The 23,390-nt window shown below is 47.5% G+C and overlaps 1 protein-coding gene across 1 annotated transcript in view; it reads right to left on the reverse strand.

Annotated features, from left to right (window-relative positions):
* Window positions 1-23,390, reverse strand: part of Prkce (protein kinase C epsilon) — a 481,070-nt gene that overhangs the window by 135,448 nt on the left and 322,232 nt on the right. Inside the window, exon 10 of the mRNA XM_021186165.3 lies at window positions 22,562-22,735. Coding sequence (XP_021041824.1) covers window positions 22,562-22,735 — 174 coding nt within the window. The remainder of the gene's footprint in view (window positions 1-22,561; window positions 22,736-23,390) is intronic.

Genomic DNA, 23,390 nt, shown 5'->3' on the forward strand with positions numbered 1-23,390 from the left:
ATAATAAAAAGACAGGCCCGGTGATGTGGACCTTCACCCCAGCCACTGGGGAAACTGAAAGGGAGGATGGGAAGTTCCAGGTCAGCTCATCTTACTTGTTCTGTGTCAAGATTAGAACGTAAACAGAGAGCTTTTTTTCGTTTTTTGTTTTTCTTTTTTTTTTTTTTTTTTCTTCGAGACAGGGTTTCTCTGTGTAGTCCTGGCTGTCCTGGAACTCACTCTGTAGACCAGGCTGGCCTTGAACTCAGAAATCCACCTGCCTCTGCCTCCCAAGTGCTGGGATTAAAGGCGTGCGCCACCATGCCCAGCTATAGAGAGCTTTTTACTGACACAGCTCAGTGGTGGCTCCATGCTGATCAAGGCCCTGGTTCCAATCCGCTATGCTAAAACTACAAAAGTAAATAAAATAAAAAGAGAAGTTCTACAAAAGGAGACCGCCACATCAGATTTTGTTAGAACCCGAGGTTCGAAAGGCACAGTCTTGGATAAGTACAAGTGGACCCTCGAGGGAGCAAACCTCTCGTTATGCCCTGTGTTCAGGAAGAGCAGATCGTTCCTACGGAGACAGCAAAGCAGGGCTGGCTTTTTCAACATCAAAGTATTGGTAGTTCCATGGGCAAATGCATAGTAAACTAGTCTACAATGTATCAAGATGCATATGGAAGACTATCCAGGAAAAACACTTCAATGCTACATTTGCTTAGAATAGAGTTTCAAAAAGCTATTCTTTGTGACTTAGCAGTTCACGTGGGAGTCAAAGCCAAAGTCAATGCCTTCATGGTTATGTGGACCAGTCAACCACTGAGAAGTTTCTGCAGGACTGTGGGCAGAGGTTCCAATGGCTCCAGCAAAATACTAAAGCTTCCTTCCTGTGCTACAAAGTTTCCCATGATTCTTCCCGAAGCTAGCATGGATGTAAGGTTAGGATAGAAACACATATGCTTTTCTTTAAATCCCAAGGTAGCCCCTACGGGGCACAAGTGGCTCCGAAAGCCTGAATTAAGAAAGCAAAGCATCATGGTTGGAAAGATCAAGCCATCACTACATGAAAACAATTTGTCGTAATATTGCTTTAACACTCTTCATGATAAAAGAGTAGAACCAGAGCCCTGACACCATGGGTAACTGCTTTGGTGAGTCTAAGTCCCCTGGTCTGACAACTGGTATCCATAGAAGAGCCGAGACCGCATTCCTGCTGTGTGCTTGATGACCTGTGGGACATGAACTACTGAGGAAATGAATCCTTCATCTCGACTTCTCCGTTACAGACAGAAGTGATTTTCAACAACTCAGAATATGTCATCTAAATGGAATGACTTGGTTTCGACTACTGGAAATAAACACCGTGAGGAACTCCCAAACGTCTCGTTCCTGGAACACATGGTGGTTTTGCCTGTGACGAGGAATGGAGTAGGGTCTGAACTGTAATCAAAATTAGTCAATTTGCAAGCTTTTGGGAAATGGGCAGTCTTGTGAGTGCAAAAGATCTGCTTGGGGAATGTGAGGGCAGGGAGGTTGGAGCGAATCCTTTCCACTGGTCGCATGAGATTTCTGGCATTAAACAGAGCTCTTTCCCTGACTTTTACCCAAATCTTTTAAATTCATTCTGAAATTCTAAACTTAAGACTGAGGCAACACCCCCTTAAGAGTGCCATGAACTTATAGTTAAAGAGGGCTTCAGAGTGGACTCTCTGTTAAATGTCCCTGGAGTCCTAGGAGGGGCTCTTGCTACCCAGTGTTCTGGGATTCTGCTTTGCCTGATAACAAATATAGGATGGAGGAATTAGATCTTCAAACTAGCCAGGCAGTCTAAAGTGAAGTCAGGCTAGACCACACAGTACTAAAATATTCCAAGATGTCTGCTGTCTGTCTGTCACTCAACTACTCTTGTGTGTAATTAAACTGTACTTGATTGCTATTTACCATTCCCAGTTCCTGCCTCCAACTCCTTTCATGTCCACCTTCCCTCAGAAATACTTCTGGCTCTCCTATTCGATCAGCTAAAACTTTATATACCCCTCCAGGCCTAGTTCAGTTCAGTAGACTGAAGGATCCCCAGACATCTATTGTGCTATGGACAAAGAGTATGACCTTAGCAACACAAGGACCCAAAGCACAGATCTCATCTTCAAGGACCTTCCAGTCACAGAAAACACATCTGTACACTAGACGGGCATGTCAGGATTTTCTAAGATAGTCACTCGACCCAAACATTTTTTCCTTCCAAGATACACCCATAGGTGTGAATCACAGATACGGCCCATCTGAGCGTGGGCTAAGACTCAGATGCTAAGGAGATCCATCAGTAAGTCCAGCAAGAACAGACCCTGGTGCTAATCAATTATCCCCTGTGTGTCTAGGAAGAAGGCAGCTGTGGAAAGAACTGGAAGCCAAGCTCTGCATGCAGCTGAGGCTCTCCTCCAGGTCTAAATACTGTCCACTCTATTTCTAGAATAAATAACAGGAAAACCCTCGAAAGGACACAGCCAGAGGAGACTCCAAAGGAATAGGCAAGCCGATCCAGGGCTCTCACTTAGACCCCGGGGATGGGTGGGTTTGGGGTTTTGTTTATTTGTCTGGTTGATGGTTGGGCCTATAAACACTCAAGGGCATCCCCACGTTGATTTAGCAAACTTGTGCTGAAGTGCCCGTGTGGGGATCTGAAACATCAGTGCCCTGATGATAACAGAAGCAAGACTATGACGAGATTCTACGTCCCTGGCACAAAGCACAAGGTGACACTCCGAACAGCTTCACACTATGGCCCTCACTGACTCTCCCGAACTTGCCACCACTCTCTCCATTTGGGAGGCAAAGAAACGGAAGTCTAGAGAAGTTTAAATAGCTTGGCCAACATGATGCAGTCAGCAGATGGAACCCACAATAGCTCTTTGGAGAGCCGTACTCTTCCCTCCATAGCAGACTGCAGCTCAGTGGGAGTTTGGATGCCCAAGAAAGTAGATAAATTGCATTCAGTGAACATTCCCTGATGTACTAAAAGTCTAGAGACTGTGTAGGTACTTGACACGATGCTCAGCAGGATCTGAAGCCCAACTCGAGGAGAGCCGCAGCTTTCTGTTATGGCAACACATCTGAAAATCAATGCAAGCCACCATTTAAATTTCTAAATTAAGCCCGGAAGCTCAAGCAGAGCCTCTCAGCTGCTTTCCTGGTGGAGGCAGGCGAATCACAAGGACAAGGCTTGCAGGAGCTATGCACCTAGTTCAAAGGCCAACCTGGAGACCCAGACTCTGTCGTAACATACAGAGTGGACAAAGGGCTGGGCAAATAGCCACTCACTACACACTACAGTTGGTAGTGGTTTCTGTCGAGTTTTGCATGAGGCCCTGGGTTTAACTTTTAATACAAACAACAAAAACAACTAAGTCACTTTTTTCTGACATTCCCCTATTCGACATTGGTAGGGGAAATCTGCCTTATTATAAATAATCGTTTAAACCTGCAAGCTTGATGACATATAACTAGGATGTCAGAGGAAGTATCTCTGTGTGTGTGTGTGTGTGTGTGTGTGTGTGTGTGTGTGTGCTGATGTGCATATGTATGTGCTGGTAAGCATTGTGTGTGCTGGTGTGTATGTGTGTGTGCTGGTGTGCATGTGTGTGTGTGTTGGTGTGCATGTGTGTATGCTGGTGTGCATGTGTGTGCTGGTGTGCATGTGTGTGTGCTGGTGTGCATGTGTGTATGCTGGTGTGCATGTGTGTGCTGCTGTGCATGTGTGTGCTGCTGTGCATGTGTGTTTGCTATTGTGCATGTGTGTGTGCTGGTATGCGTATGTGTGTGCACTGGTGTGTATTTGTGTATACTGGTGTGCATGTGTGTGCACTGCTGTGTATTCATGTGTGCTGGTGAGCATGTGTGTGTGTGCTGGTGTGCATGTGTGTGTGCTAGTGTGTATTTGTATGTACTGGTGTGCATGTGTGTGCACTGGTATATATTTATGTGTGCTGGTATGCATGTGTGTGTGTGTGCTGCTGTGCATGTGTGTGTGCTGCTGTGCATCTGTGTGTGCTGGTATGCATATGTGTGTGCACTGGTGTGTATTTGTGTGTGCTGGTATGCATGTGTGTATGCTGGTGTGTATTTGTATGTGCTGGTGTGCATGTGTGTGCGCTGGTGGAAGCGTCACTACCCTTCCTTTCATCTCTCTAGGTATTTCAAATCTCTTCATGGAGGACCTTAGTGAGTACAGTGACTATTCCGAGACAAGACCTTCCAGTTCATTTTTGGAGCCTCTTTGGAAGCCAGTTCACTTGAAGTTCGCACGCCACTTGGGAGTGCACAGCAGCTTGAACTTTTGGCCCTGGAGATATCCTTCCCATTGGCGAGTAAACACGCGGCGGGGACAAACAGTTTCTATACAAGTCTTCATTGTACAGTGATAAGATCTGGAGAAATGGTTTCCCCCTAGTTTAGATGTCTTTATTCAAATATCACCCTCAGAAAATTCCCCACCCTACTGTGCCAAGATGGACATTGGCTTTCTTGTCTGGGAGCGTCAACAGTTTGGCAATTGCTTCCATTTCCTCTAAAGAGAAATTCAAATGCTATGTGACCCTTTGGTTTTGTTTGCCCTCAAGCTTATAGCAACAGTATGCAGGCTCATAGGAAAGATAAATAGAGAGGGGCCCTCGTTGCCTTTGCCATTCTCAGCTGTTCTCCCTCTCCATGCCCAGCTGAGGGGAGGCAGGCATCAGTGGCTCTTCTTTCCCCGGGGCCTGAGTGCCCTCCTGCATCTGACTCTGAAGTGACTCTTTAAAAGGTCGTTCACCCAACCCTGCCTCCACTTCAGTCTTTAACATTTATTTACTTTCACTTTATGTGTATGGATGCTTTGCCTGCATGTATCCCTATGTACCAAGTGCATCCAGTCACCACAGGTGCCAGAAGAGGGCGCCAGGTTCCCCTTTACCAGTTTCAGACAGTTAGTGGTGATGTGGGGACTAGGAACTGAACTTAGGTCCTCTGCATGAGCCTCGGGAGCTTTTAACTGCTGAACCATAGCTCTAGACTCGGCTTCAACTTACAAAAAAGTATGTGTGTGTGTGTGTGTGTGTGTGTGTGTGTGTAGTGTATGTGTACACGGACGCGTGTATGGTATATGTGTGCATGTGTGAGTGTACGTGTGTGTGTGTGTGTGTGTGTGTGCACACATGTGTGTGGTCTATGTGAGCATGTGTGAGTGTGCCTGTGTGTGTGCACGCGCATGTGTGCCTACGTGGAAAACAGAGGGTAGTTTTGAGTATTACCCTCAGATTGTCATTCATCTGGAGACAGTCTTTCTCACTGGCCTGAAGCTCCCCAGGGTGGGTAGGACTGGCTGGCCAATGAGCCCCAGCTTCTCATCTCTGGGACTTTGCCCAGCATTTTTGTGTTGGCTCTGGGGATTGATCTCAGACCCCGTGTTTGGGAGATAGTTGCTTTACCAACTGACACAGGCCCTATTTTTGGTGGGGATGGGAGTGGGGGAGGCACGCATAAATATGGCTGTGCAGCCAGTGGCCACATCCCTTTTTGGTGCAGGGGCCACCATTGTTAAGATACTTCTGTGGCTCTCAGAGGCCTTCTTTGAGCTCCAAGAATATAGGTCTCACCTAGAGCAGTTTCTGTAGACTGAATGGTGGCCCAAGAAGAAACAGCCGCCGCACAAAATCCTGCTCCCAGAAGATTCAGGAGTTGTGGCTATCTCTTTCTAAAGTGTGATTGCTGGTTCAATAATGACTGGGGTGTTTTTCTACCTCTTTTGAAAATAAACGGCAAGTGAGTAAAACAACCCTAGCTCTAGAGTTACAACCCAGGAACAGGAGCACTAGCCCAGGGGATATCCGACCCTTCCTGAGTAGTTTATGTAACAATGCCTCTGTAAACCAAAGTACATTAGCTGTTAATCCCTTGCTGCCCTGTCACTGGGTAAAACCACCTCCCAGCTTTTCTCACACAGGTTTATGAGTGATGTAAGGAGAGAGAAAGACTCAGGGCTGCTGGCACAGGAGTCTGGTCTGAAGCCTGGACTCCTTATCTTCAAGCCCTGGCTGCCTTCCTGGCTCAGAAAGCCAGGAGTATTTTCCATTAAGAAAAGGTGCCCCCCTTTTCCTTCCCTCTCTCACTCCCAGCTGAGGGGTCCCAGCAAGTACAGAAGGGCTGAGAGGTCTCCTGCAGACCTCGGAGGGGGTTTCTTTCTGGGAGAGGGTCCATGGCTTGGAGGGAACCTCACTTGTGCCCACTGAAAGAGTGATGCCCATTAAGGGGCAGGGGAAAGGCTTAGTCTGCTAGCGGAAGCTTTGAACCCAATGCCTGGACAGCAGCTGTGGAGACCAAGACTTGGGTCTTGGCAGGCCTGGAGACACTGAATGGGGGCAGCTCTGCCAGCGAGGCCAGGCTTCCCTGGGGTGAGGCAGCCAGACTTCCCTTGGCTTTGCAGAACCTTCTCCGTCTGCCATTGAGACTGTCCAAACACTGCCCTGGCCTCTGTCTTTTCTTCTCGACAGCAGCACAAACTCTCCTCCAAGTTGTGTTGCCATTTCTTCTGCCAGGGAAACCCTAAAACATCCACATGGCCTCCTGTAGGAGGTTTTCCTTGACCGCACTGGCCCAAAGGAAATTCCATCCGTATGTCTTAAACGGGCCATCGGGTGCCTTCGCGTGGCACGTACCTGCCCTCATAGTCCACCTCAGTTATAATTCCGCTGTGTTATCTTCCAAAGTAACCAGATAAGGCGACATAGCTCATTATTCTTCTAGCCACAATGGCCTCTCCACTGGACTTTACAGCCAGGCACAGTTCTGCCACGGGACCTTTAGCTGTCTGAGTGGGTTGCCCCTTTACTTCCTTCATGGCTCTGCTCATGTTACTGCCAGCTCTGAGAGTTCTGTGCTTTCCCTAGGTTAACACACACACACACACACACACACACACACACAGAGAGAGAGAGAGAGAGAGAGAGAGAGAGAGAGAGAGAGAGAGAGAGAGAGAGAGAACATCCCTTTCCTAGTGCATCCGCTTTCCCATACTTTGTGGGTTGTTGGTCTCATTTGTAATCACACCGGACACCATGATTTTAACAACCTGCTCACCGCCTTTCTGAGGTTGCATGTATGCTCTAACCGGGCAGTTTTCCAACTATCTGGTTCACTACTGGATCCCTAACAAAACAGTGTTTGCTTGTAGTAGACACACAGGGCGCATGCATGTGGGATGAATAGTTGTTAAAGCCCCTCGTGGCAAACCATATCGTGTCAGGATGGATACGTCCCTATATACTTACGCACGTGTGTGCACATGTGGTGTGAAAACATGAATGCACACATTTGGCTCTCTGTGGATATATTTAATATGCGTGATGTCTTAGAGCCCAGCCTAGAATCCTCATTTGGGTTCTGTCCAGGGTGCTAGGCTTCTGCTGAGACCCAGATGTAGACTATGAAAGATAAAATAGTAGCAATGCCAGCATGGCCTGTGCTTCGTGGATAGCTGAGCAGAAATCTATAAACAGTCTCAAAATTGAGAGTCAGGATGAGAGGATAGTCTGGCCAAGGGAGGACACAATCTATGATAAGCAAACCCCAGCGCAAGCTGCCCCCTCTACAACAGAGCAAAGGGCAAGGCCCCACAGAGGCCATCACTTACAGGTGTTTTTCATGAGCCTGGTGCTGCTGGGTAAGTGCTGGACTCAAGCTGATTCATCTGATCTTCATTCCAACACTAGAGAGTAGGTAGACTCCCCCACCTAAGGATCACACAGCTTCAAAACCCCACAACGCACTTACTGGCAGCATTAGAGAGTTCTGTACTGAGTCTGGGCTCTCATAGAGTGGTTTGTATCTTAGGATACTCAAGACACTAATTTTTTTCAAAGCAAAATTTCCAAAGGGCCCTCACAGTCCACCCCAGTTTTGGCCATCCCCAGGATGATAAACTGGAAGGAAGGTCACCAAGCCTTTACCTTCTGGCAATTGGGTCAGACCATCTGCCGAGGCTTGGTGGCCATTCTAGGCACGTTAATATGAGATTTTAGGGGGCCCTGGACAATGCCCTCCGAGGCTATAGACCTCTCTAGATTGAAACATAGCCTTTATGAGAGATTACCAAACTCAAGACTGTACTTACACTGACGGCCTCTCAGTTATTCTTTCCCTTCTGGGTCCTAAGTAGGAATTCAGTTCCAGGTCAGCTGAAATGCCCCCTTCCATGTGCACGTGGCTCTGACCTTCAGATCTCTTGGATCTCCAACAGTTCTGCACCAGGTCTTCTCACATCCTGCTCTGCCTACTGCCCTGATAGAAATCTCAACAGAGGGATGCTTCCCTAGACTCAGCTGTCACTTGCTGGCCCATCATGCCAAGAAAGCTTCAGGTCCTGAGTTCAATCCCCGGAATCCATGCAAAACGCTAGGTTTCATGGCCTTTGTAATCTCAGTGCTGGGAAGCAATGACCCTAGGGACTGATGACTGGACAACCCAATCCGTGAGTCCTGGGTCATAGTAAGAGACTGTCTCAGACAACAAAGTAGATGGCTCCCGAAAAATGACATCTGAGGTTGACCTCTATTCTCCACATACACACCAGCCACATACACACACAGCTAACTCCCTCCAATAAGACGGTGACTAGTTATCAGACAATATTTCTCAAGGCCTGCTTAACACTGACCTTACACTTAAAAACTGAAAGTTCTCCAGTGCCACTGAGTCACTGTCTCCAGGAGTGCAACGTCTACATTCCCATTTATCCCATCTTCTTGGAAAAGTTCCTCCTGAGAACCCATCCGTAGGGGCCAGCATGATTTCTATAGGAAGCAAAAGCTATGCTCGAGGGCTGTCAGAACAGAGTGTGGGGCTGTGCTGTAGGAAGCTCCCATCTTGGTCATCTTTCCACCACCACACCTAGTGAGGAAGATGGAGAAGATGGCGGTCTGACCCTGACTTTGTTCTCTAAGGAACCATGTTCTGATGTGTTGTCATTGCTGCTTATGAAAATGATGAGCCTAAGTTCAAATGGAATGTGTGGTTCACTCTCCCCACCCCCCACCCTTCCCATCCCAACCCTTCTCACCCCCTACTCTTCCACAAACAGCCAATCTTTGCAAATCCTCCCTGCAACTCTTGTCATTGCTCTCTGGTGGGCCACCAGGTCTCTGCTCCTACACTGTCCGCACTGATCAAGGCTGAGATGGCTCTGTCTCTTCTAAGGTAGCCCCAGCCCTAGAAAGGAAGTCTCAGCCTCTCATGTAGCACTGGTGACAGCTACTTCAAGCGGTCCTCTTTTGTCTCCAGTGCATGGTGGAACCTTTGGCACAGAGCTCCTTTCTCACAGCTCCCAAACACTGGCAGGCTGCACATGTGGATGCTTGGATGGGAAATATGAAATTTTATAATCTCTGAAAGCACACGCCTTGGAAGAGAAACTTTATCCATGACTAATTAGGGTCATTCTTAATGAGATTGTGAAGAGGATTAAAGTTCCCTTCTCAGCCTCCTGATCAAGACTGTCTGGCATTACAGGGCCCTTTCATAAATCACTGTACTCCAGCCAACCTGACTCCAAGCAGCAACACACCATCGTCGCCAGAGAAATGTTCAGTTTAGCCAATAAAAACACCCAAGTTATCCGACAGCTTTCTGAGGTGACTGAGAGGCAAGAAAATGAATGGTGGTACTTTAACAAAATGCATAGCTGGAGGCAAGCAGGGGGAAAGACCTAGAAGGCTGGTGTGAAGAACCGTCCTGGTGAGAACTCCAGCAAAGTCACGGCCATTTTAGGAGAGGGACTCTGGTTTTCTCAGGAAGCACCAGGGAGCTGGAGAGTTCACTCCAGGTGTGAAAGCTGCTCCTTTCTCCCCTTCCCAAAATTAACAGTCTTAGGAAGAGGAGTGATCAGCATATTGCCTGCCTCACAGGAATCACGGAGATAAAGGGAAACAGTAACACGCAAAGGACTAGGGAACACTGGAAACTGCACGTGTGCTACCTGTGTGCTACATGCCAAGTTCTGTGTTAAAGACAGCATGTGACAATGTCACTGATATTTCTGCTTAAAAAGAAAACAAAAATCAAACCAAACAGAGACTTGAAAACTAAATGTCTACCCATGGTAAGTTAGTCTACTCTTAAGGAGCTATGAAGAGATGTTAAAACAAACAAACAAAAAAACCATGATGGCATTCTCTCTCATGTTCATCCCAATTCATTTGGATGGATGATATCAGGACTCTTGAGGTGTTGAGAAAGGAGCCATCGCTGAGCATGGTGGTGCACACCTTTAATCCCAGCACTCGGGAGGCAGGAGGATTTCTGAGTTCGAGGCCAACCTGGTCTCGAGAGAGAGGGAGAGGGAGAGGGAGAGGGAGAGGGAGAGGGAGGAGAGGGAGAGGGAGAGGGAGAGGGAGAGGGAGAGGGAGAGGGAGAGGGAGAGGGAGAGGGAGAGGGAGAGGGAGAGGGAGAGGGAGAGGGAGAGGGAGAGGGAGAGGGAGAGGGAGAGGGAGGAGAGGGAGAGGGAGAGGGAGACAGGGAGAGGGAGACAGGGAGAGGGAGAGGGAGAGGGAGAGGGAGAGGGAGAGGGAGAGGGAGAGGGAGAGGGAGAGGGAGAGGGAGACAGGGAGAGGGAGAGGGAGAGGGAGAGGGAGAGGAGCCATCCTTCAGCTAATTTTAATTCTGGAAAGGATTTCTGATCGGTGTGGCCCTCACTCACATCACTGATGTAAGATGTGTGCACTGGGGGGTTACAGTGGGTAAGCCTGGTCCCTATAGTTATGGTGAGTAAGTAGAATCCCTATACACACAGACAGCTATGTATATAGGGATGCTCAGAACTGAGTTGGGGGAAGATGATTATACACACAAACCTATTTTATTAGTTTTACTGTGTAGCCCTAGCTGTCCTTGAACTCACTGAGTAGATGAGGTTGTCCTTGAGCTCACAGAGCTCTGCTTCCCTTGGCTTCCCAAATGCTAGGTAGAGTTAAAGGCCAGTTCATACACACAGATCTAAAAAGGCTAGGTGTGTGGCACATGCTAATGAGATGAAGGATATACAGACAGCAAAAAGTCAGGATGGGTAAAGGAGTCTGCGTGAGAGACAAGATGGAAGAGTGCCTGACATCAGGATAACTACATAGGCAGGGTTGGTTCGCTCATACCAACTGCAACAGGCATGGCTTTGTGGGCTGGAATGTCCAGGAAGCAAGGACTGAAACTTCAGCAAGCAGGTTAAGATCCAAGAGTTACTGACATCTTACTTTCTAGGCTACGAGAGTTGTCCGAATGTGCGGAACTTGGCAGCAAATGTAGGTAAGCTATTCTGATCGGTTTTGAAAATGTCTATGAATGACTGACTTCAACTAAAAATCTAAATGGCTACCTTTCCCCAGTCTGATGTTTCTGTTACTATCCAAAAATAGTTACAGAGGAAAGCCCACTTAAAGGTACATTTTCATTTGCATGGTGTGTGCTACCTCATCACATGGACAGTGCCTGAAGTTAGCATACACTCTGGGCCATTCAGTGTATTCAGGACCATGCAAGGCAGAACCTCAGATAAGTTTCCACCAATCAGAAGAGGGGATGCAAAATGAAGACAATTTTCAGAAAGAAAACCGTGTTGATCCTGTAGATGACAAAACCAACAGGGACCCCAGGGTAGCAAGGGGAAAAAATACCCCATGTGCGACAAAGCAAGGAGAAGCAGAATGAAGTCAGAAGAGGGAAGAGGCACGCAGTTTAGACAGGGAAGTCATCCCTATTGGTTGGACATAAGGATAATTTGCCCTGAGACGGTCCCTGGCCGTGCCTGGGGAGGTTAATTTCAGACCCCCAGGATAGCTGTTCCCCATCTAGGGCATCACACTGGAGAGTGTAAGAGTTTTTCGGAAATACCAGCAGAGGGAGAAGGGGCAGACCTGGGGAATTCCCACGGTGGATAAGCAGTTGCAATACCCAAGTCATTCTGAAAATTGTATGTTCTACACCCCCACCCTACCACCCAACGCCGCTGCCCAGAGGGATTCTGGGATGACAGGAAATGCTTAAGCCCAGCTAGCAAGCCAGAAAACCCTCTAGAGACTCCTGCTGTCGTTTAAAGGGCACAGGCGTTCGACAAGCTGGCCAGCTGACAGACTGCTGAGAGAGAGCTGGATTTCCAGTCCACCAGAAGCATCTCTAGCGATGGCCTAGCCATGTGCTGAGAGGGCTGTCATCCTGTGCATCTTCTTAGATGAGGAAGCCACCAGCGAGATCATGGTCTCTCCATGATGTAAGGCTCTCAGCAGGCAGTGGCACTGGACACTAGGTCACCTCCACCAGTTTTGCACATGAAAACATTGTTACAACTCCCTAAGTAGAAGTAGCTTAGCAGGGTTACAGGATCTTCTAGTCTTGCTTTGGGGGTGTCTTCCCCTCTTTGTGTCACAGGAAGGACATTTAGGATGGGTGCAGTTTGGGAGACATTTATTCAGACACATAGCTTGGTGGGGGGGACGGGGTTCATTAGCTGCAAAGCCTTCAGTCATAGGGGCTCCAGAAAAATCCCCCTTAAACAGCATTTCCTCCACTTACTTTTTTTTTTCAATGCTGCAGGAGTTTGGTACTTTCTTGAAGTTTCCTTTTCCTGCCCTCTGTACAGGATGATGTAGCTGTTTACTTTAGGGCTCAGGAGTTAGGCAGCATTGTAAGAAAAGCTTTCCCACACACAAAGAATCAGCGCCTCTTTCCATGATGTTTTTGCAGTGAGTCCACAGGAACAGGCTTGCCTCTGGACAGTTTCAGCTCTGCCCCTGCCTGCTGTCTTGGGACCCATTCACCTTTACCTGGGCATCCTGGCATTGGGGGATGAAGAAGGCCACGGGAAGAGGAGGAAGCCCAAGGCACTTTGGTGGCTCCCTTGGCTATGGAGTTATGATGAAATACCTACCCGACCTCAGTGTCCTTATCCGTGAAAGGAGGGGTGCAGGGTTGACTGGTAAGGAAGAGACGAAATTATGTCCTAAAGCCAAGAGTATAACATCTGACAGTGCACTGATAACAGGTGGGAAGGGAGCAGAGGCAACCTCAGCTCCAGTCAGAGTTCTGTCCATGATTAGCATTACCGTGCCTTAGGACACCTGCCTCCTGCAGCCACTGGAAGGATCTGTCAGTGGCTATAGTGAGCTTTGGGAAATGGCAGACACATGATAGAAACTGTAAAAACATCAGCTCCTTGAATCTCTCTCTCTCTCTCTCTCTCTCTCTCTCTCTCACACACACACACACACACACACACACACACACACACACCCATACACACACACACACACACACACACATGCACAGAACACTTCTTCCTTAGTGGCTGGCTCATGGTACAGGTGTATTTTAACACATCAGGTTTCAGTTACTCCATTGAACGCCTCTATACTTCATACAAATTTTTATAATGGGAATTGACTTTCTTTGGAAAGGTGAACAATTCAGTCCTAAATTTATCAGTTTTTTTTTTAAGGTTAGATTTTATTTTCCAGTTTTCTGCCAAGTGGAGTGTGTAATCCCCAAAGTTGGGCAGCTAAGGTGGGAGGGTCATGAATTCAACTTCCCTTAGGACTAACTAGCAAGTTGGAGGTTAGCCTGGGCTATAGAACAGGTGTCTATTTAAAAATAACAAAACTTCCCAAACAAAACAAAAAGAAAACAAACAAACAAACAAACACCCTCTCCCCCCCCCCCAAACAAGAGCAACTTCCCAAGTGCAAGCACCTGACACTTGCAATGGTTTGGGAAACTGTTTCTGTCAACATTTACCAGGTCCCAACTTCCCATGTTTACCTGGTCCCTGGAGCACAGGCTTTATCTAGTTATCTAAGCTATTTTCCAAGATCACTAATAAACTTCCTCAAAAGAATAAAACTGGATAACTATGACACTACAGAAGTGTTTCAACAACATCCTAGCACTTTATTTGGTGGTGATAGTATGTTTTTAGTAATCACACGGGTTAACCTAGAAAATGCCCATAAGCTAGAACTTGGAAAAAATAAGTTGGATTCAAACTGTTGCCCAAAAACCAAAACAGAATTAGCCTGTGCTGTTCAAGTGGTGGCAGCTCAAGGGAGATCAAAGATGGCCTTCTCTGGCTTCTCTGATCCTCAGGCTCTTGCTACACTGTGCCTTCCACAGTCCTAGAGGACAGGGGAGAACAGCCAGCCTGTTGGGATCGAATCCAAGCCTGGAGCGAGGCGAGCAGGTCCAGTGCTAGCAGGCAGACCCAGGCAAGAAGCTTAGCTCCTTAGCATCTTGCACGCAGACATTCCTCATTACGTGGCTTACACGTTGCTGATGAATCTCACGTGGATGCGGTCTTGAGCCAGCAGAGGCATTTCTTTTTACATCCACCCACACGAAGGACGGAGAAAATTCTTGTTGCCTGGGACCCATGCTGGTGTTCCCCTTAGAACATCATGGTGAAAACAGAATGTTCCAGTGGGGGTGGGGGCTGCAACTTCCTATTGGCTCTGCCAACGACATTCATCTTCATTCCAGGAAGAGGGCTCTACTTATCCTCTTGCTTCCCACGTTCAACACGGATTGCCCAAGATACCATCCCTAAACAGTCGTTCCAGAGATCCCTGGGCTACAATGCATACAGATTCTGGCTACCTCCCTATAAACAAACCAGCTGACATTTCGGTTACATATTATCCTCTTGGGATTCTAGTCTCTGTTTGTTCATCTTTAGACTCCATCCTCCTCGGAGCAGTCAGACAACATGAAGTTTCTGGAAGCCAACTAAGTGAGTTTGAATTCAGGCTCTGTCACTTTTTGCTGTGTGGCCTCGCAGGACGATACTCCTACTTCTTGGGGGCACTGTAAAGACTGGGTTAGTGGTATTTAAACTGCTTGGCATTTTGGAGTACTCTATGTTATACTGGGCTGGCCCTGAAGAGGAAGAGGAACACTCGCCCGCCGAGAAGATGCCTCTCTCCAACGTTCTGAACTAGAACTAGTAACCATCTAGGACAAAATGCCCAAGAACATCAACTAAAAGGCCAGGTTTGTTTGGGTTCATGGCTTAAGCCCACGCTCACACAGCTCCATGGCTTCTGGGCTTGTGGTTTGCAACATCATGCCAAGCGCCGATGGTGAGTGGAGGCAGGAAGTACGGAGTACGGGGGAGAGCTGGGGTAAGATACGCCTCCCAAGGACTCTCTCCCTTCTGTGAAGTCCCACCTCTGGGGTTTCTGTTGTCTACCAAAGGTCTATCTAAATGAGTCTGGAGCCCTCAAGAGCTGGTCATCTTCCCATCTCTGAACTTACTCTATGGAGGACAAACTCTTTAATACAGGAGTTTCTGGGGAAACAGTCCAGAGCCCAATAACGATATTATCTATTTCTGTATTGATGAGATGGTCCCAAAATGTGACCTTCCTTGGAGACAAGGCAGAGGCAGGAGGATCTCTTTGAGTTCAAGGGCAGCCTGATCTACAGAGTAGATAGCCAGGATAGCCAGGTCTATACAGAGAAACCCTGTCTCAACACCTCCCCTCTCCCCCCAAAAAGGTATTGTAGGCAGGCCTGGGCTGAGGTAGGACATTTTACTGAATTGAGCTTTGGAAAAGAAGCAGGAAGCAGAGGCTCTCTCCGTGGACGTTCTTAGTGCCTTCATCCTATCCACACTTTTGAAGCAGGTTAAGATTAGAATGGCCTTCCTGTGCGTTCCTTATGAATTCCCCATCCAATAGACCCCGAATGTCAAATTTGCGCAGGATCTTGCAAATCGCGTATCCTGAGTTCCCTTGTGTCCTTTGCCATCTCTGATTATGAACAATCAAATCAGTGCCCACAGAAGTGTCTCCAGGCAAGCCTTGTAGACTGAAGCCAGAGCTAGAAAGGTCATTTCTCCCTCTGATATACCACGGCCCCTACAAATCAATAGGGTACTGTGAACTCAAATGGTCTAGTGGGCTGTACCCACCAGCTGGCAAGACCTTCAAAGCTACAGCGGTGGGGTTATCTGAAGTATCAGAGCCCACGGGAACAAAAAGTCCAGGCTATATGAGGAAAGGACATTGCTTTGGGTGGGGGGACAGAAATTTCAATAGACAAGGCAGAAACTCCCCCCTGCAGTGACCCATGTGACTCCCTCTGAGGAAAGCATCACACCACTATCAAAATTCAACACCCATCTAAAAATAGAGACTCTAAAAAAAGGGAGTAAAGCCTGAAATCCAGTCGACGAAGGTGCCAGGGAGAGATCGAGAGGGCTGACGTCAGCCATGAGGAAACTGGCTTTGTTTGGTCAACAGGTTAGATAACTCTGGCCTCTAGTTTTGGATTTCTACACAAACCTTTTCATTCGGATTAGGAAATGAGCAGTTGAGATACACGTGTGCCCATCGCTTACCATAGCTGGCAGCAGCCAGCGTCTCCCTCTCCCATCAGTCCCGAGATCTCTGGTCAACAGTTCTATACCAGTCAGCAGAAACCTATGCCTTCTTCAGAAGATGGCTGGCCTTCTGGATGCAGAGGGAAATGGGATGCCTGGTGCCAGTTTTCCCTTCAAGACCTCTGATGGCCTCTGGGCTCCTGGGTCACGCAAATGGCCTCCTCGGATGTTCCTGCTTGTCTTTCCTTCCTTCAGTTCATGCCATACAGAACTGCACAGGCTGTCCTTTCTAAGTCATCGTTCTCTAGAACATCTTAGAGAAGGTCTCTTCCAGAGTGAGTCTGGACTCTTGTCTGGCATCGTTCATAGTTCTAGCACTTAGTCAGAATCTCTCACACCAAGTTGTCTTTCTCACACATCCCAGGATGGATCTGTTATCCCTGAAACTTCTGCCATTCAGGATCTATTCTATGACATCTCTTGCTCTTTAAAACTCTCTGTCTCCCCCCTCCACCAGCAGTAACTGGGCGGACCCCATTCCTTCCCTACCCCTCCCTACAATGTTCTTCTACCCCAGGAGGCAAGAGTGGGTGCTGTGATCCAGTCCCAGCTCTGCCTCGCTGGGAATGTTAGTGTGAAGCTGGACAGAGTGGGGCTGCTCTGTCACATGGGGAAAGTGGCATGTGAAGGCCGTCCTGCTGGGACATGCATGGGGCCTGCACACATGAGCACACACCCATACATGGGGCCTGCACACATGAGCACATACCCACACATAGGGCCTGCACACATGAGCACACACCCACACATGGGGCCTGCATGAGCACACACCCACACATGGGGCCTGCATGAGCACACACCCACACATGGGGTCCTCATGAGCACACACCCACACATGGGGCCTGCACACATGAGCACACACCCCCACACACTACCTCAACCGAGGCACATCTACGAACCCTATGTATGAATAGGAAAATTAGCAGCATTAGAATAAACAAATAGCTTAGCAGAACGCGCGCACACACACATGCTAAAGGCTTTAACTCTTGGTCTGCGTTATGTCAGCATCAACGGCTTATTTATAAGCTACAGTCAGGTTTGTATCATAGAATGTATCACAGAGCTGGTGGTTGTGTTTTTGAGAGACCAGGGCCAGCCCTCAGACAGAGATGAACAGGGACTGTGGAGACAGAGTCTAACCTTTCAGATCAGCCCCGCTAGAAACCAAGCATTTGTGGCCATCTTCTACCCCCAGTGCAAGATTTCTGTACCAGGGCCTTACGTGGTCTCGAAGCCTGGGAACCATCCAGCTGGAGGTTATAAGAGGAAAGAGAGCGGGAATCCCATATGACGGCTGCCATTTTAGGAATATATGTATCAAGTGCATGCTATTTTAAAACAATCAGGAAACACAACATAGTTGTTCTTGTTATATAGTCATTTGAATTATTCTTTTTGTGTGTGTGTCTTTTTTGAATTTTTCAAATTTCCCACAAAGAATAAACATTCTTGGTTTTGGCCTGGGGGGGGGCACGTCTTCAACCCCAGCACTCGGGAGACTGAGATAAGTGGCTTTCTGTGAGTTTGAACCCAGTCTGGTCAGTGTAGTGAGTCCTAGGCCAGTTAGGACTACATAGTAAGATCCTATCTCGAGCAACAGAGCCCCGTGTTTGGGAACTAGCATGAAGCCAGCACTTTCCACACTGTGACACAATAAGTGTGCTCCTATAAAGTGAGACCATGATCTCCTCTGGCTGCCACTACATCCTGTGACAGAGAATGTGGTGCCTCATGACCTCAACACACTGTGACTGAATAGGAGAATGTGAGGCCCCACCCTAGCCAATTCTGGATTCGGCAAGACAGACAAAATCCGGAGACAGCTAGCCAAGCCCAAACGACAAGCTCTGGGATCAGTGACCAAGGACTTGTTTTCAAAATGGAACATGATGTAACATACTCCAGATTCACCTCTGGCTTCACCCGCTCAGATGCAGGTACACACACACAAGTGCATAAATGTGCCTATCACCCCATCCCCAAGGTTAGAGCATCGGCTGTTTGGTTGGTTGGGGTGTTTTGTTTGTTTGTTTGATATTTCTTTGAGGCAATCTTCTTAAGGGTCACCTCAAACTTTCTCTCCTCCTGCCTCGGCTTCCAAGTGTTAGATTTATAGGTCTGTGCCCGAGGTGATAAATCTTATGTTCATGTTATCATAATAACATGTGGAAATAAAGAAGAGAATAATCACGCCTGCCTTGTCATATAGCATGTGAAGAGGACGAGCTGAGCAGAAGCCTTTGAAGGCGACTCCAGTTCAGGCAAATGGCTTCCTTACATGCAAAGAAGCTAGCTGATGTGATGTGACAGTATCTAGACTAAGGGGCAACACTCCTCCCTGCTCCTCCCTATCTGCCCTGGGCTGGGGACTCTGGAGCAAAGTGAACTATATAAGCATGCATTTCATTCTAGAGTGGGTCCTTGCCTCAAAACCTGAGTGATTGATCTCTTCATCAGGCCTGATTGATATGAAATCATGTGGCCCCTCTACTTGCATTTCCACCCCCCCACACACACAGACATGCCCCTCCGTCCTCCCCAGGAGGCAGAGATTACCACTCAATGACTTTAAATACTGACCCTCCTATCAGAGTCTCCATGAGCCCTTGGTCGCTTGCAGGCCACAGGACCCCTGAGTGTGTAAACTGGCTAAGCAAGAGAAGTGGCATTGCTTCCCAGCACCCTCACCCAGGATGCTCATCGGCACCAAGGAGATGTGCTTCCTACAGTCGCCATCACTACATAAGCCACTGTGCCACACAAAGCCCAAAGCATCCATGTAGACTCATTTCACCTAAGCCTGGAAAACACTACCCACCCTAGCACTACTGCTTAGAGTCTTCTCCTGGCAAGTGTGTACCATAGAGTCCCTGAGGGCTGCTAATCCAAACCAACTAGAGGTACGGAATATCTCAGGCTTTTGTTTTCCAGAAACAGCCAGAAAATGGGCCAAAAGCCCTCCAACTCCTCCCAGGCCCTTGGACCTCCAGCATCATGTGGTCTAGCAGGACCATGGCCTACCCCTCAGATTGTTTTCTCTGCTCTCAGACTTGCCTGATTATTTATTAGATTTGCCATCTCTCTGCTGATCATCTTGCTTTCCCTTTTTTCTTTAAGGTTTGCTGTCCTGTTAAAAGTCAAAACAAACATTAGAGTTCCTTGAAACTACAAATTCTCTCCTATGTTGTCAACACTTGCTCTGGGAAGCTCTCCCCATGCCCACAGAGATGATTAAGTCACATTCGAAAAACATCTCCAGTTGCTTTTTAAGGATTTTCCATGCTGCACGTTCCCCAGGGCTGGAGGGAGACTGGCCAGCGGAGATCCTGTAGGAGCTCAGCCCCGCTTCCCCAGTTTCCTTCACAGCAAAGTCCTCCAGGATTTGGCTTCCCAGGCCTGGCAGGAAATGCCAGAGGGTGGGGGACGGGTACAGTGTGCACAACTGCAAGTTTTAAAGAGGCAATGCCACGGGTGAAACCGGCCAGGTCAGGTTTTGTGGGATCCAGTTGGAAAGGATGGATTTGTAATGGCAATGATAAAATACAAACACACAAAATCTCAAAGGGCTTGGGATTTTTAATTTTCTGTTAACCACAAAATCAAAATAAATCTACCTCCTGGGAGCTCTCTGAGCTCCAGCAGCCAATGGAACAGGCAGAGTCCTAAAAAGCAGCTCCTGCACGGGGCTCTAACCTGGAGCAGGAGGGCCATGCCTTTGAGAGCTGAGCGGGGCACCACAGCCCCCTAAAGAGGGTCCCAAGCACTGCCACATCCCTTTCTCTCAGCCTCCGACTTAGCAAGAATTTGTTTTTCTTATTTTTCTCAGTAGGCACCCCCCCCCCCACAACTTCTCCTCTTTCTCGTGTCATCTGTCCACAGAGAGACAGGAAACGGGAGCTGTGAAGTCTAGTGTGGGAGAATGCCAAATGATATCTAGAAAGAACTTCGGAGCCATCTCTAGGTGCCCGCCTTCCTCCCAATGCTAACCCTATCTCAAAGGCCAGTTCTGAAGCTTCCCTCGCCCGATTCAGGTTCTCTAGAAGCTAAAAAAAACACAGCAGGGTCTCAAGTCTAGCACAAGGTCAGAATCTGATGGGTATGTATGTATTTGTGGTTTGATTGACTGGCCAACCTGACCATTTTCATTAACAATGGGTTCTGGAATCATTTCACTTGTTTCTTATCTTCCAGAGTCTGCGGAAGAAGACTACAGCACATCACCAAGGACAGAACAGCTTAGAAGAGAGAAACCTTAAGCCCTTATTTGACTTTAGCTTGGTCCCTCAGCAGGCTGCTGCTGGCAAACTTAACTGGGCCATTATGGTTGATACCAATGGCTCTGCATAGCCATCCTTGCTGGATGCCAGGAAAGGCACAGGACCTTACTTTACACTCTCCCAAGCTCTCCCAGCCAACCTGTACATGGCGCCCAGTTTAAAGTTCTGCATAATCTACCAGGACGCCCTCAAGGCAGCTTCCAGAAGAGCTATTCCTCCCTGTATACTAAAACCTGAGTCTGTTAGTAACTTTTTTATTGCTGTAACAAGACAGCACGACCAAGGCAACCTAAGAACAAAGAGTTTCTTTGTGCTTGTGGTTCCAGAGGGGTGGAGTCCAGGATGGTGTAGCAAAGGCATGGTGGCAGAAGCAACAAGCTGAGGGCTCAGGTCTTGAGCAGCATGCAAGAAGCAAAGAGAGCACATTAGGAATGGTGAGAGGCATCTGAAGTCCAAAGCCCACCCCCAGCGACACGGTTCCCCCAACAAAGCTGCATCTCTTGAGTCTCCTCAAACACTGCCACCAACTGGAGGCCAACATTCAAGTAGCTGAGCCCGGAGGGGTCCTGCTCATTCAAACCACCACACTGGGGCTCAGCCCAAACCAACTTCACACCCACTGTTGCTCTGCCCGTTCTAATGAAGGATGAGGCAAAAATCTTAATAGGCTTGAAACAGATCTTTGTGGGTTTGAATCGTATATGAAAATCTCAGTCAAAACCACAACAGCATGGTGGCTGAGGAATGGTACTTTTTCAGGAAAAACAACATCCAAGCAAGGTTGAAAACCGAGCACGGATTGAGGCTGCCCTTTCTGCTTCCACTCCATCTCATCCTTCAAAAGCACCACTGCCCCACTAGACTTGAAGAGCAGCAGCTCCCGGCTCTTCTTGGTGTGAGTTAGTGTTAATTTACTGCAGATGTTAGTATGAGCCCCAAGTCCTGACCCCAGTCACCCACTCATCCTTCCTCAGGCAAATCCGTGTCCCGCTGATAACCCCACACCCAGCACCTACTTCATGGCAGGCATGAGATTCTAAGTTCAATTCCTAATACCCAACACACACACACACACACACACACACACACACACACACACACACACACACACGAGCACCATGCATGTCACCCTTCACTGTCTAGGACCCAGTCTGGATTGCCTTCCAAAGCACACAAATACTACAGATTCATAATGCATCCTAGAAGACTTCTTCCCATACGCATCCCCAAAAAGGAAAGTAAAATAAGAATTTTCATGAAGAACATGTGCTGTTTCTGTAAGAATAATACCAAATCAGCTGGGGGTGTGCGTGTGCTACAATGTCCATACACACACTCATCCTTTACTGCCACCTGCTGGCAGCCAGGCACTTACACGGTGACTTTTATATGGTTGGATTTCACTGTGGAATTCCAAGCATTTGTTTAGATTCAGCATCTCCTATGACATCACACAAGTTAGAAGGATGAAGGTAGCTTTTGCTTTTATTTTTTTCTTCTTCTTCTTTTGAGCTGAAGCAGCCTAGAAGCAATCTTACTGTTGATAGAAAAGAGCTGGAACCAGGTTTACACCGCATCTGTTGGTTTTTCCAATGAGTCAACACTGGGGTTGACCATTTGGCTTTTTGTTGCCACAATCTGAAAGTGCACTATCGATCTTTCATCCCTGCACAGACACACATATGGTGTTCAATCGAATGCCTATCTCTGTAAGGGTAAAATCCACTCCACCACACTAAGTCTTGGAGAGAGGTATGCAGACGGTCAAAAGTGGTCTCTGATAGCTTAGATCCCATGTGTGAGATGCCACGCTACTACCCAAGAGGTCAGCTAGCCAGGCCCTTCTTAAGCATACCTTGGTCTGGAAGCAGCAATAGAGTTGGGTTAGATAAGGGTGTTTCCGAGCCAGAGCCAAAATCCTCTTCTCTGTCATTGTGCAGTCCACATCATCGTCTTGTAGGATAACGTCCTTCTTCAAGACCTTCACAGCGTAGACTTCATCTTTGCCTTTGAGTTCCGCCAACATGACCTGCAACCAGTTTTAACACATCTGGTCAGTCTTTACACACACAGAACCAAATGATGTCAAATATCTAAATGTCAATTGTTTTTCTTTCATTTTTAATGAAGATGTTTAGGAAGTTAACATTTTAAACGTTTAGGGAAACTACCTAACTTTTTTTTTTTTAAATCTCTGGCACAGTGCTCAGGTAAGAGAAGTTTAATGCACAGGGGTTAATTAATTATTCATATCTTCATCTCCATTAGTGATACTGTAATTATCAGAGAACAAATGTAGCGTGCTTCCTATCTCTCCCTTGTATCTTTCTCTTCTCGCCTTTTCCCTCTTTCTTCATTTCTTTTGACAGTTCCCACTATGTAGCCCATGTTGGTCTTGAACTCATGACACTTCTGTTTCATCCAAGTGCTAAAATATTAGGTGTGCCCCACCATACCACACGCACATACAGACTTTCAGAAGAAGCAATATGTTATGTATTTTCCTATAAAGTCTTCATCTCTATCATGATTGCTGGTACTCAGTTCAAAGTAAATACACTATAATTAATTCTGCTATCTCCTTCATATTAGAAACTTAAGTTCTGCCCAATTAAGTTCTATATAAATTGCGCTGAGTGCTTTTGGACACAATTTAAAATTTTGTTTGGCATTATATCCTTGAA

Source organism: Mus caroli, unplaced genomic scaffold, assembly GCF_978045245.1.
Source record: "Mus caroli unplaced genomic scaffold, Mus_caroli_1 scaffold_18, whole genome shotgun sequence".
Lineage (NCBI taxonomy): Eukaryota > Metazoa > Chordata > Mammalia > Rodentia > Muridae > Mus > Mus caroli.